The sequence below is a fragment of the Mobula birostris genome, chromosome 27 (assembly GCF_030028105.1).
Source record: "Mobula birostris isolate sMobBir1 chromosome 27, sMobBir1.hap1, whole genome shotgun sequence".
Classification (NCBI taxonomy): Eukaryota; Metazoa; Chordata; class Chondrichthyes; order Myliobatiformes; family Myliobatidae; genus Mobula; species Mobula birostris.
Genome location: NC_092396.1, coordinates 589,698 through 604,323, shown reverse-complemented (window position 1 = coordinate 604,323; position 14,626 = coordinate 589,698). Strand labels below are relative to the sequence as shown.

At 43.0% G+C, this 14,626-nt stretch overlaps 1 protein-coding gene across 1 annotated transcript in view; it reads right to left on the bottom strand.

The window, feature by feature from the left end:
* cfap74 (cilia and flagella associated protein 74) overlaps positions 1–14,626 on the bottom strand; it is a 404,620-nt gene that overhangs the window by 97,085 nt on the left and 292,909 nt on the right. Inside the window, exon 21 of the mRNA XM_072244753.1 lies at positions 6,084–6,206. Within this exon, the coding sequence (XP_072100854.1) occupies positions 6,084–6,206 (123 nt within the window). The remainder of the gene's footprint in view (positions 1–6,083; positions 6,207–14,626) is intronic.

Sequence of the window (14,626 nt, the reverse complement as noted above, 5' to 3'; positions counted from 1 at the left end):
CGTGGCACGGCAGTGCGACGTCAGGATAGACTGGAGAACTCATCTAGTGAAGTGTTATGGGTGGAATTGAGAGATAAGAAATGTATGACCATGTTAATGGGGCTATATTACAGACCACCAAAAAGTCCCAGAGATTTTAGAAGAAAAAACTTGAAAAGAGATCGCAGACTGTTGCAAGAAACATAGAGTTTCTGAAATGTGTTCAGGTAAGCTTCCTTCATCAGTACGCAGAAGTCCCAATGACAGAGTGTGTGAAACTGGATTTGCTACAGGGAAGGAGACAGGGCAGATGACAGAAGTTTGTGAAGGGGAACACTTTGCATCCAGTGACCGCAATGCCACTAGCTTCAAAGTAAATATGCAAAAAGATACGTACGGTCCATGGGTTGAGATTCCAAATTGGAAAAAAGGCCAATTTTGATGGTATCAGAAATGATCTGGCAAGTGTGGATTGGGTCAGGCTGTTTTCTGGCAAGAGGGTACTGGGAAAGTGGGAGGCCCATGAAATTTTGGGAGTACAAAGCCTGTATGTGCCTGTCAGAATAAAAGGTAAAGATAACAAGTGTAGGGACCCTTGGTTTTCGAGAGGTAATGAGGCCTTCATTAAGAGAAAAAAGGAGGTGCATAGCAGGTATAGTCAAGTAGGAACACATGAGGTGCTTATGGAGTACAAGAAATGCAAGGGAACACTTGAGAAAGAACTCAGGAGGACTCAAAGAAGGCATGAAGTTGCTCTAGCAGATAAAGTGAAGGAGAATCCTAAGGAATTCTACAGATATGTTAAGAGCAAAAGGATTGCAAGGGACAAAATAGGTCCTCTGGAAGATCAGAATGGTAATCCATGTGTTGAGCCAAGACAAATGGGAGAGATCTTTAATGCATTCTTTGCATCTGTATTTACTTGGGAAATGGAGACGGAGTCTATAGAAGTGAGGCAAAGTGCCATCAACTTCATGGACCCTTTACAGATTACAGAGGAAGCATTGTTTGCTACCCTGAAGCAAGTCAGGGTGGATAGGTCCCCAGGGCCTAAAAAGATGTCCCCCCCCCCAGACCCTATGGGAGGCCAATGCAGAAATGGCTGGGGCCCTAGCAGAGATATTTAGAACATCCTTAGTGACAGGAGAGGTACCAGAGGATTAGAGTTTAGACAATGTTATTCTGTAGTTTAAAAAAGCTACTAAACAGAAACTAGGAAATTATAGGCTGGTGAGTCTGACATCAGTTGTGGGAATGTTATTGGAAGGTATACTAAGGTGCCGGATATGTAAGTAATTAAGGATAGTCAGCATGGCTTTGTGCATGGGTGGTCATGCCTAACCAATCTCATAGAGTTTCTTGAGGAAGTTACCAGGAAAGTGGATGAAAGCAAGGCAATGGATGTTGTCTATATGGACTACAGTAAGGCATTTGACAAGATCCCACATGGGAGGCAGGTCAAGAAGATTCAGTTGCTCGGCATTCAGGATATAGGTAGTAAATCTGATTAGACATTGGCTTTGTGGGAAGAACCAGAGAGTGGTAGTAGAGGGTTGCCTCTTTGACTGGAGGCCTGTGACTAGTGGTGTGCCACAGGGATCGGTGTAGGGAGCTTTGTTGTTTGTCATCTTTATCAATGATCTGGATGATAATGTGGTTGACTGGATCAGCAATCTTGTGGATGAAACCAAGATAGGGGGTGTAATGGACAGTGAGGAAGGCTATCATGACGTGCACAGGGATCTCCATCAGCTGGAAAAATGAGCTGAAAAATGGCAGATGGAATTTAATGCAGATGTGTGAGGTTTTGCACTTTGGTAGGACTAACCAGGGTACGTCTTACATAGTGAATGGTAGCGTACTGAGAAGTGTGGTAGAACAACGGGATCTAGGAATACAGGTACATTAGTCATTGAAAGTGGCATCAAGGGTAGATAGGGCTGTAAAGAAATCTTTTGGCACATTGGCCTTCATAAATCAATGTATTGAGTACAGAAGGTAGAAAGTTATGTTGAAGTTGTACAAGATGTTGGTGAGGCCTAATTTGGAGAATTGTGTGCAGTTTTGGTCACTTACCAACAGGAAAGATGTAGAAAATGGAGAGAGGATGATGCTAGGTCTGTAGAATGTAAAAGACTGAGAGGAAATTTGATAGAGGTATACAAAATTATGAGGGGTATAGGTAGGGTAAGTGCAAGCAGGCATTTTCCACTGAGGTTGGGTGGAACTACAACCAGAGGTCATGGGTTAAGGATGAAAGGTGAGGAGTTTAAGGGGAAAATGATGGGAAACTTTTTCACTCAGAGGTTCGTAAACATGTGGAATGAGCTGCCAGCACAAGTGTTGAATGCAATCTCGATTTCAATGTTTAAGAGAAGTTTGGATTGGTACATGGATAGTAGGGATGTGGAGGGCTATGGTCCTGGTGCAGGTCAATGGCAGTAGGCAGTTTAAAATGGTTTCGGCAAGGATTAGATGGGCCAAAGTGTTTTTCTCTGTGCTGTACTTCTCTGTCTCTTTGAATATTACTGGTGGACGCAATCCCATTGGTTTAATATCAGTTTTGGATGCCATCTCATTGGCTCTTCATGCGGCCTTCGACCACCTAAACATTATTAATATTCATATCAGGTTACTGTTATTGACTGCAGCTCAGCGCTTACAACTTCACTCTGGCAACCTCTGCGACGACACTGGTGCTACTAAGCCGTATCGGCACTTGACCTTCCCTTGGATAACATCAGTGATGTGGGGGGGGGGGGGGGGGAGGTGCCCTGCTGCATGGGCAACAAGTCAAGTCAGTCCTTCAAATCTTCCTGCCCCAGAGAGGACACAGTCCACCAGAGGCACAAACTCATGATCCCCTGGGATTGACGGCTGCCTACTACTTGGGCCTCTAAGTCGAGGTATCAACTAGCCATCATTCGGGCTGGTTGAGAGATTACTTCAGTGGGCAGGTTAAATCTGAACCACATAAATGCATATTTTATGTTGTATTTTTACTAATATTCTATATGTGATTGTACATGAGAGGACTGGGCGTCAAAGCTGCTATGTTTCCTAGTGGCTGTCGGGGGGGGGGGGGGTCATCAATTGACATTGATGAGCTTGGTGGGGGGGGGGCGGATTCGGGTTGGACTACATGCAGCCGTATTCTGCATTGTTGTATTTTACTGATGTAACACCCTGGGAAAGGTTTCACTGCTAACGTAATGGTCTTTCTGTAGAAGCTGTGTTTGGGTTTGGGTTATGGTTAGAGAATGTGAGCTGGGCCCTTTGTTCGGTGGGGGATGAAGAGAAAAGACACTGGAGAGAACCGGCTGTAGGATTCGACTGGTGGGGGAATGTGATTCGATGGAGCCAGGTGCCGCGATCGACTGAGGATCTGTGAATATGAATTTTGGGGAGAGTTGAGCTCCACCTTGTGCACATTTAATGGGCCCTTTTTGTTTTTTTTTCCTTTTCTTTACTAACCCTTAAGTTAAGATTCATAAATTTAATTCCATTAATCGTATACAGTGTGCTGTCTGTTATTTCTTGGAAGTGAATTGTAACGGCAGCAAATTGCACAGCAGCTATGCAAACTGGGATTTGGGGTGGGAGAGTCGTCTCAATTTCATGGGTTTGACGGGGCCGGAGTGTGTATTCCCTAGAGTTATGTAGTCAAGGAAACCAGCAGGGTTTCACTGATGTTCTACATGGGTTCGTTGACTTGTATAAGCAAGGACTGGACATCATGCTGTAGTGTTGTGGGTTGGGGAGGGGGCCGCATCGGGGCTGTAATTCCGTGAATGTGTTCTTGTGTATGACTGTTGGTAATGTGTTCTTAGCACCTTGACCCTACAGTAACACTGTCTTGATTGGCTGTATTCATGTATGGTTGAATGATAATTAAATTTAAATTAAATTGAAAAATGAAAGAATGTAATGTTACAGTTACAGAGAAAGCGCAGTGCAGGTAAATAGTCATAGTCATACTTTATTGATCCCAGGGGGAAATTGGTTTTCGTTACAGTTGCACTATAAATAATAAATAGTAATAGAACCATAAATAGTTAAATAGTAATATGTAAATTATGCCAGGAAATTATGAAATAAATCCAGGACCAGCCTATCGGCACAGGGTGTCTGACCCTCCAAGGGAGGAGTTGTAAAGTTTGATGGCCACAGGCAGGAATGACTTCCTATGACGCTCTGTGCTGCATCTCGGTGGAACGAGTCTCTGGCTGAATGTACTCCTGTGCCCACCCAGTACATTATGCAGTGGATGGGAGACATTGACCAAGATGACATGCAACTTAGACAGCATCCACTTTTCAGACACCACCGTCAGAGAGTCCAGTTCCATCCCCACAACATCACTAGCCTTACGAATAAATTTGTTGATTCTGTTGGTGTCTGCTTCCCTCAGCCTGCTGCCCCAGCACACAACAGCAAACATGATAGCACTGGCCACCACAGACTCGTAGAACATCCTCAGCATTGTCCGCCAGATGTTAAAGGACCTCAGTCTCCTCAGGAAATAGAGACGGCTCTGGCCCTTCTTGTAGACAGTCTCAGTGTTCTTTGACCAGTCCAGTTTATTGTCAATTCATATCCCCAGGTATTTGTAATCCTCCACCATGTCCAACACTGACCCCCTGGATGGAAACAGGGGACACCGGTACCTTAGCTCTCCTCAGGTCTACCACCAGCTCCTTAGTAAGGTGCAAGGGTCACATTCAGATAAATTATGAGATCAAGAATTCATCTTGATCTATCTAATCATGGCCCTTGCACCTTATAGTTTACATATCAACCTTTATTTTAAGTACATCCAATGACTTGGCCTTCACAGCCATCTGCGGTGAGGAATTCCACAATTCACCACCCTCTGGCTAAAGAAATTCCTCCCCATCTCTGTTCTCAAAGGATGCCCTTCTCTTCTGTGGCTGTGCTCTCTGGTCCTATACTCTCCCACTATGGGAAACATCCTCTCATATGTTCAGTCTATTGAAGCCTTTCAATATTTGATAGGTTTCAATGAGCTCCCCCCTCATGACACACTGGCTATGGGTACAACTCACTGAAAACAAAACATACAATCCTGGAACAGTAATCTGGAGTATCCGCAATCTCTTGATGGAATCCATCATTCCATTTGATTGAGGAATCTCTAGGAAATTTTTTGTTACATTATGTGAAAAACCAGTCTTTTCCCCAAGTAGGGGAGTATAAAACTAGATGGAATAGGGTTAAAGTGAGAGGGGTAACATTGAAAAGGGACCTGAGGGACAATTTTTTTTCCCACACAGAGGTTGGTGGTATATGGAATATTCTGCCAGAGGAAGTAGTAGTAGAAGAGGATGGTTATGACACTTAACAGATATTTAGACAGTTACACGAAGAAGAAAAGATTTAGGGAGAATTTGGGGCAAACACAAGCAAATGGGATTAGCTCAGAAAGGCAGCTTGGTCAGCATGGATGAGTTGTTTCCATGTTGTATATGATTCTATGATTCAGCTAAAGGCATTATATTTAGGGAAAATGGACTAAAACCCACATTGCAATGTGAGCGTAGAAAATAAGTTTGCCCATGGTGAAACTTAATTCAGGATTCAAGTTTACTTATCACCTTGAAATATACAGTGAAATGTGTTGTTTGTGTTAGCGACCAACACACCCTTGGATGAGCTGGGAGAGGTTGCAAGTGTCGCCGTATATTCTAGTGCCAACATAGCATGTCCTCAATGTTCAGTGGAGCTACACAAGCAGCAACAGCAACAATGGCGAAACAACTCTTTTGTTTCAATCTTTTACCTTTTCCAACTATCACCTCCCAGCTTCTCAGTTCGTACCCCTTCCATCACCCACTCATCTATCTTCATTTATCACTTTCTGGCTTGTCCTCCTTTCCCATCCCCCACCTTCTTATTCTGGTATTTTCCCCCTTCCTTTCCATTTCTGATGAAGGGTCTTGACCCGAAATGTCAGTTCTTTATTCCTCTCCATAGGTACTGCCTGACCTGCTGAGCTCCTCCAGCAATTTGTGTGTATAACAGCAATACAAGCTTGAATGTGCTCCTTTCTGATTCCAAGACAAGTATTCCACGATCTGACTTACATTTTTGTTGGCTTCATAAGGAAATACCAACTCAAGATCTGCTTGTGCAGTGCCAGGAACTGTAGGTAGAAAGATTATTGGTAACTTGATTGAAGAAAATGGGCCAATGTCATCCTTCGTGACCTACAGCAATTCAGTAAACATAAGGAGATCTGATGAACAATAGAAATAAAAGCCAACTAAAAAAGGCAATAAATCACCATTTGCAGATTTCGAGTAGGAGACTGTCCATTTACCAATAATTGTACTACAAGCAACAACAATACAGCCACTGGTAGTACTATATATGCAGGGCCCTTAGCATTGTTAATGATCCTTCCCATCTGTCCAACGATCTCTTTGTCTTTCTAGCATAGGACAAGGACTGTTAGGATGGGAAACAGCTTATTCTCCCAGGCTGTTAGACCACTGAACCCCCTACCAACACCCAGGTCTCATCATATATGAAGCACCAATAGTGTTATACCGTTTAATTTTTAACTTGTGTCATAAATGCAGCCGTAAAACAAAGAAACACAATAGAACCCATTAAAAAAACTGTCAAACACCCAATGTTAAGATAAAAACAAATCATGCAAACAATTAAAGTAAGCAAATAACATTCAGAACTGAAGTTCACGAAAATGAGTCCACACCCACAAAGCCAGTCATCACTGCAGCCAATCCAGTAACCTGTTCATTGCAGGGCACAGCTTCAGTTCAGCATGGAGATGAATAAACCTTGTGGAGCAGTGAGCTGAACACTGGCCTGTACCTCACCTCCGGCCCTAACACCCTTTTCAGTCTGGTCCAACACTTAATTCATCCAAACCTCGGATCGTTCCTTGCTGTCAGACCTGGGCTCTGCTGCTTCGATATGATCTCAGGCCTGGGCCACATTGCCTCGGTTCAACCCATACCCGACCTTTCCATTTCAATCCAGCGCTTAAATTGATCAAACCTTGGTCACCATACCTTGCTCTTGCACCTGAGCCCTGCCGCTTTAATATGCTCTTGAGCTTGGGCCTCACTGCCTTGATTCGGCCCAGCTCTTAAATCAATCAAAGCTCGAGCCTTTCCTCACCCTCAGGCCTGAGTCCAGTCCCTGCCACCTCAACTCTGCCTCGCCTCGGTTCTGCCACATCAAATCACCTCCAAATGTGCTCCAATGGCCAAACATTGGCTCATTCCCCACTCATGGGTCTGAGCCCCACCACTTTCCTGACACACTATGTAGATAAGCCTACAAGAGGAGAGGCTGTACTCGATCTGGTATCAGAAAATGAACCTGGTCAGGTGTCAGGTCTCTCAGTGGGAGAGCATTTTGGAGATAGTGATCACAATTTTATCTCCTTTACCATAGCATTTGAGAGGGACAAGAATAGACAAGTTAGAAAAGCGTTTAATTGGAGTAAGGGGAAATGTGAAGCTATCAGGCAGGAACTTTGAAGTATAAATTGGTAGATGTTCTCAGGGAAATGTAGAGCAGAAATGTGGCAAATGTTCAGGGGATATTTGTGTGGTATTCTGCATAGGTACGTTCCAATGAGACAGGGAAAGGATGGTAGGATACAGGAACCATGGTGCACAAAGGCTGTAGAAAATCTCGTCAAGAAGAAAAGCTTATGAAAGGTTCAAAAAACCAGGTAATGATAGAGATCTAGAAAATTATAAGGCTAGCAGGAAGGAGCTTAAGAATGAAATTAGGAGAGCCAGAAGGGGCCTTCGTGAGCAGGATTAAGGAAAACCCCAAGGCATTCTACAAGTATGCGAAGAGCAAGAGGTTAAGATGTGAGAGAATAGGACCAATCAAGTGTGACAGTGGAAAAGTGTGCATGGAACCGGAGGAGGTAGCAGAGGTACTTAATGTAATCTTCGCTTCGGTATTCACTACAGAAAAGGACCTTGGTGATTGTGGGGATGACTTTCAGCGACTGAAAAGCTTGAGCATATAGACCTTAAGAAAGAGGATGTGCTGGAGCTTTTGGAAAGCATCAAGTTGGATAAGCATAGTACTCCAAGTGGGGTCTGACCAGGGTCCTATATAGCTGTAACATTACCTCTCAGCTCTTGAACTCAATCCCACAGCTGATGAAGGCCAATACATTGTTTGCCTTCTTTAACCACATAGTCAACCTGTGTAGCAGCTTTGAGTGTCCTATGGACTCGGACCCCAAGATCCCTCTGATCCTCCACACTGCCCTTTCTTGAATAAGGGAACAATATCTGCAACCCTCCAATCCTCCGGAACCTCTCCCATCCCCATTGATGCAAAGATCATTGGCGGAGGCTCAGCAATCTCCTTCCTCGTCTCCCACAGTAGCCTGGGGTATACTTCGTCCAGGTATATTACTTTGGATACTGTTGGGGGTGGGATGACCTAAAAGAGGAACGTCACAGCAGTTGGGTATCCGGCACTGAGTTTCGCTCTGTGACTCAGAAGAGGAGGAGGGAGAAGAGGTACACTGTGGTGACAGGGGATTCATTAATTAGGGGAATGGACAGAAGGTTCTGTGGGCAAGGGTGGTATGTTGCTTCCTGGGTACCAGGGCCCAGGACATCTTGGACATCTCTTAAGCGGGAGGGTGAACAGCCAGATGGAAGCAGCTGAAACAGTTTATGGTTGGGGTGACTGGTGTCCCCGATGATCTTCCAAGCATTCTTTTTGCACTTGCTGCTATAAATGTCCTCAACAGGGGGAAGTTCACATCTACCGATGCGCTGGGCTGTCCGTACCACTCTCTGCAGTGCCCAGCAGTCAAGATTGCTGCAGTTTCCATACCAGGTAGTGATACAGCCAGTCAGTATGCTCTCAATGGTGCCCCTGTAGAAGGCCTTGAGGATTTGGGGGCCCGTGTAGAACTTCTCAGTCACGGGAAGTGGAAGAGACACTGTAGTGCTTTTTTTTGCCACAAGGCTGGGTGTGTACAGTCCAGGTGAGCTCATTGGTGATGTGTATACCAGAGAACTTGAAATGACTCACCCTCTCAAAATGGACAAAGGCTAATTTTGATGGTAACATGAGTGATCTGGCAAGTGTGGATTGGGATAGTCTTTATTCTGGCAAAGGTGTACTTGGAAAGTGGGATGCTTTCAAAAACAAAAGTTTGAGAGTATAAAGTTTATACGTGTCTGTCAGAATAAAGAGTAAAGATAACAAGTGTAGGGAACCTTTGTTTTCAAGAGATATTGAGGGCCTGGTTAAGAGAAAAAAGGAGGTGCATAGCAGGTACAGGCAAATAGGAACAAATGAGGTGCTTATGGAGCACAAGAAGTGCAACAGAAAACTTAAAGAAATCAGGAAGGCTAAAAGAAGGCATCAAGTTGCTCTAGCAGACAAGGTGAAGGAGAATCCGAAGGGATTCTACAGATATGTTAAGTGCAAAAGGAATGCGAGGGACAAAATTGGTCCTCTGAAAGACCAGAATGGTAATCCATGTGTGGATCCAGAACAGATGGAGAGATCATAAATGCATTCTTTGCATCTGCATTCACTTGGGTGTCAGATACAGAGTCTATAGAAGTGAGGCAAAGCAGCATCAACTTCATGAATCCTGTACAGATTACAGAGGAGAAGGTGTTTGCTACCCTGAGGTAGATCAGGGTGGATAAATCCCCAGGGCCTGACAAGGTGTTCCCTTGGATCCTATGGGAGGCAAATGCAGAAATTGCCGGGGCCCTAGCGAAGATAATTAAAACTTCCTTAGTGACAGGAGAGGTACAAGAAGATTGGAGGATAGCCAGTGTTGATCTACTGTTTAAAAACAGCTCTATAGGCTGCCGAGTCTGACATCAGTTGTGGGGAAGTTTTTGTAAGGTATTCTAGGGGACCAGATATTTGGATAGACATGGACCAATTAAGCATGGCTTTTGCTTGGTAGATCATGTCTAACCAATCCTATAGAGTTTTTAGAGGAAGTTTCCCAAAAAGTGGATCAAGGCAAGGCGGTAGATATTGTCTTCATGGACATTAGTAACAAGGCATTTGACAACGTCCCATCTGAGAGGCTGGTCAAGAAGGTTTAGTCATTTGGCACTCAGGATGAGGCAGTAAATTAGATTAGTAATTGGCTTTGTGGGAGAAGCCAGAGAGTGGTAGTAGAGGGTTACCTCTCTGACTGGAGGCCTGTGTGGCACAGGTATCAATGCTGTGTCCTTTGTTGTCTGTCATCTATATCGATGATATGGATGATAATATGGTTAATGGGATCAGCAAATTTGTGGATGACACCAAGATTGCGGGTGTAGTGGACAGTGAGGAAGGCTATCATGGCTTACAGAGGGATCTGTATCAACTGGAAAATGGCAGATGGAGTTTAATGCAGACAAGTGCGAAGTGTTGCACTTCAGTAGGGCCAACCAGGGTAGGTCTTACACAGTGAATGGTAAGGAACTGAGGAGTGTGGTAGAATAGATGGATTTTGGAATACAGGCACATAATTTGTTGAAAGTGGCATCATAGGTAGGTAGGGTTGTAAAGATACCTTTTGGCACACTGGCCTTCATGAATCAATGGGATGTTATGTTGAAACTGTATAAGATGTTGGTGAGGCCTAATTTGGAGTATTGTGTGCTGTTTTGATCACTTATCTACAGGAAAGATGTAAGCAAGGTTTAAAGAGCGCAGAGAAAATTTACAAGGATTTTGGCAAGTCTGGAGGACCTGAGTTATAAAGAAAAAGTTGAATAGGTTAGTACCGTACTATTTAGAACATAGAAGATTGATAGGATATTTGATAGAGGTATACAAAATTCTGAGGGGTATAGGTAGGGTAAAGGCAAGCAGGCATTTTCCACTGAGGTTGGGTGGGACTACAACCAGAAGTCATGGGTACAAAAGTGAAAGTGATAAGTTTAAGGGGAAAATAAGGGGAAACTTTGTCACTCAAACAGTTGTGAGAGTGAGGAATAAGCTGACAGCACAAGTGGTGAGTGCAAGCTCGATTTCAATGTTTAAGAGAAGTTTGGATAGGTACACGGATAGTAGGGTTATGGAGTGCTATGGTCCTGATGCAGGTCGATGGGGGTAGGCAGTTTAAATGGTTTTGGGATGGATTAGATGGGCTGAAAGGCTTAACTACTTCTCTGCAACCATCAGGTTTACCTCAATTCTGAATTTATTCCCCACACTTTCAAAGACTCTTTACAACTCATGCTCTCGGGTTTTTTTATTTGCAAAATTTGTCTGTCTTTGCACATTGGTTATTTGTCAGTCTTAGTTTACATATTGTATTTCGTAAATTATAACATTTCTAATTTCCAAGTAAATGCCTGCAAGAAAATGAATCTCACGGTAATATATAACAGATGTACTTTGATAATAAGTTTCACTTTAACTAAAATATTCATTATATTAAGATGCTTTCACACGTCCTACTAAACTTGTGTTACCAATTAGCCACAAAACATTTGATGGTAAGGTTTAGAACTTGCCATTCATACCCACCTGATGCAGTTTTGTCATACACATCACAGTTGGGTACTTTTCTAAGACACAATGTAACTTTTACTCTTTGGTAGCTGCAGTGTGCAGAGAGCACATTAAACTCTTCCTCCAGTAAAAACTAGGTCCAATACAAGAGACCTTTACTCCAAAGACTGCATTGTTGCATCATTTGATCAAACTATTTCACTTACTGAAACCTCAAAACTATCTGATGGTGAGAAGGAAGGTCGTAGATTAAGTACTATTTCAAAGCAAAATGGAAATGTGGAGGCTGCAGCTTGAAAAGTAGTAACTTTTATACTCGTGTTACTTCCTTAACTGTTGCTTTCTAGTAGAACTTGTTATTTCCTTAACTGTTGCTTCTAGTAGAACTAATGAATGGCTTGCATGAGTCTGATTAACTAACTCCTACACTGAGGGTCAGGCAACTCCTCAGGACCATTGTGATGGCTAGTAGTCACTTCTGGGAGCCATAGTAGCGCAGCAGCTAACACAAAGCTACTACAGCTTGGAGCGCTGGAGTTCAGTGTTCAGAGTTAGCACTGTAGGGAGTTGTATGTTCTTCCAGTGAGTGTGGGTTTCCTCAAGGTACTCTGATTTCTTCTCATAGTCCAAAGCTGTACCAGTTAGTAGGTTAATCAGATATTGTAATTTGTCCTGTGATTAGGCTAGGCTAGGGTTAAATGGATGAGTTGCTGGGTGGTGTGACTTGTTGGGCCGGAAAGGCCTGTTCCATGTTGTATCTCTAAATATTTGTTATTAAAAGAAAGCAAGACCTCAATGCTTTCATTGCTGTAGAAGGAATTGTTGTTATTTTAAATTCCACGATGGTATGCAAATAATGACCACTATCAGTAGATCTACAATAGAACTGATGGGAAGCGGAAGATGCATGTCTTGGTTTTCCACGCTGCCAGGTTTGGGAAGTGCTGTTGCTCTGCAGCCAGTGGGCTCTTGGACCAGCTTCACTCGACTCCACAGCTGTGGACTCACTTTCGAGATTCACAGTATTAGTTGTTTACTCTTTTAAATTAATTGTACAGATTGACCTCTTTTGCATATTGGATGTTTGTTGGTCTTTGTTATGTTTATTTTTTAAAAGTTGGTTCTATTGTATTTCTTTGTTTTCCTTTGGGTGCTTGCAAGAAAATGAATCTCAAGGTTGTATATGGTACACATACTTCGATAATAAATTTACTTTGACATTGAAGACCAGTGTCAAACAAGGCTGCATCATTTTCCCAATGTTTTTATCAGTGTTGTTCACCATAAAGTTACATGCACATTCAGAGATTTGTGTAGGATTGGAGGCTGATATAAACTATTCAACCTATGCGGACTACACTCCAGGAACATGGTAACCCTAACTCGTGTCAAGCTACTGTATGGAGACAATGCTTGCCTTTGCATAAAAGCATGCAGGGATGGTCAGGGGGTTCAGTTGTTGTTCAGACCAAAGATCAGAATGGTGAAGAAATGTGATCTGAGTGATTGAATGTGGAATGATCATTGATGCTAGACAGGGTGGTTTGAGTAACTCAGAAACTGTTGATCTCCTGGAATTTTCAGGCACAACAGTCTCTGGAGTATACATAGAATGGTGTGAAAAACATTTTAAAAAATCCAATGAGAGGTGATTCTGTCAGTGAAAATGCCTTCTTAGTAAGACCATATGACCATCAGAACAGAATTAGGCCATTTGGCCCATCAAATCTGCTCTGCCATTTCAGCATGGCTGATCCATTTCCCTCTCAACCCCAATCTCCTATCTTCTCCCTGTATCTCTTCGTGCCCTGACTAATCAAGAATCTGTCACTCTCTGCCTTAAATATACTCAATGAATTGGCCTTTACAGCCACCTGTGGCAATGAATTCCACAGATTCACCATTCTTTGGCTAAAGAAATTCCTCCTCATGTTTGTTCTAAAAGGATGTCCGTCTATTCTGAGGCTGTGCCCTCTGGTCCAAGACTCCGCCACCAAAGGAAACATTATCTCCATCTCCACATCCACTCTATTAATCCCTTTCAACATTTGATAGGTTTCAATGAGGTCACCCTGCATTCTTCTGAATTTTAGTAAGTAGAGGTCCAGAGACATCAAACGCTCATGTGACAAGCCTTTCAATCCCAGAATCATTTTTGTGAACCTCCTTTGAACCCTCTCCAATGTTAGCACATCCCTTCTGAGATAAGAGTCCCAAAACTGCTCACAATTTTCCAGGTAAAGCCTCACCAGTCCTTTGTAAAGCCTCAGCATTACATCCTTGCTTTTACATTTTAGTCCTCTCAAAATGAATACTAACATCGCATTTGATTTCCTCACCAGTGAATCAACCTGCAAATTAACCTTTAGGGATTCCTACATAAGGACTCCCAAGTCCCTTTGCACCTCAAATCTTTGAATTTTCTCTCCATTTAGAAAAGTCAACCCTTTCATTTCTTCCACTAAAGTGCATGACCATACACTTCCTGACACTTTATTTCATCTTATCTTTGTATATCTGCAAAATTGCCCATGTAGCCATCAATTCTATCATCCAAATCATTGACATATAATGTAAAAAGAAGCAATCCCAAAACAGACCCTTGTGGAACACCACTCAGAAAAGGCTCTGTTTATTCCCATTCATTGCCTTCTGCTAATCAGCCAATGCTCTATCCCTGCTAGTATCTTTCCTGTAATACCACGGGCTCTAACTTGTTAAGCAGCCTCATGTGCAGCACCTTGTCCAAAGCCTTATGAAAATCCAAGCACACAACATCCACTAATTCTCCTTTGACTACCCTGCTTGTTCCTGCTTCAAAGAATTTCAACAGATTTGTCAGGCAAGATTTTCCCTTAAGGAAAATTTTTACATGTGCTTCCAAGTACACTAAAACCACATCCTTAACAGTCGACTCCAACATCTTCCCAACCATTGAGGTCAGACTAACTGGCCTATAATTTCCTTTCTTCTGCCTCTCTTCCTTCTTGAAGAGTGGAGTAACATTTGCCATTTTCCAGTCTTCTGGAACCATGCTAGAAACAATTAATTCCTGAAAGTTCATTACTAATGCCTCCATATTCACCACTGCCACCTCTATCAGAACCCTGGGGTGCAGACCATCTGGTCTAGG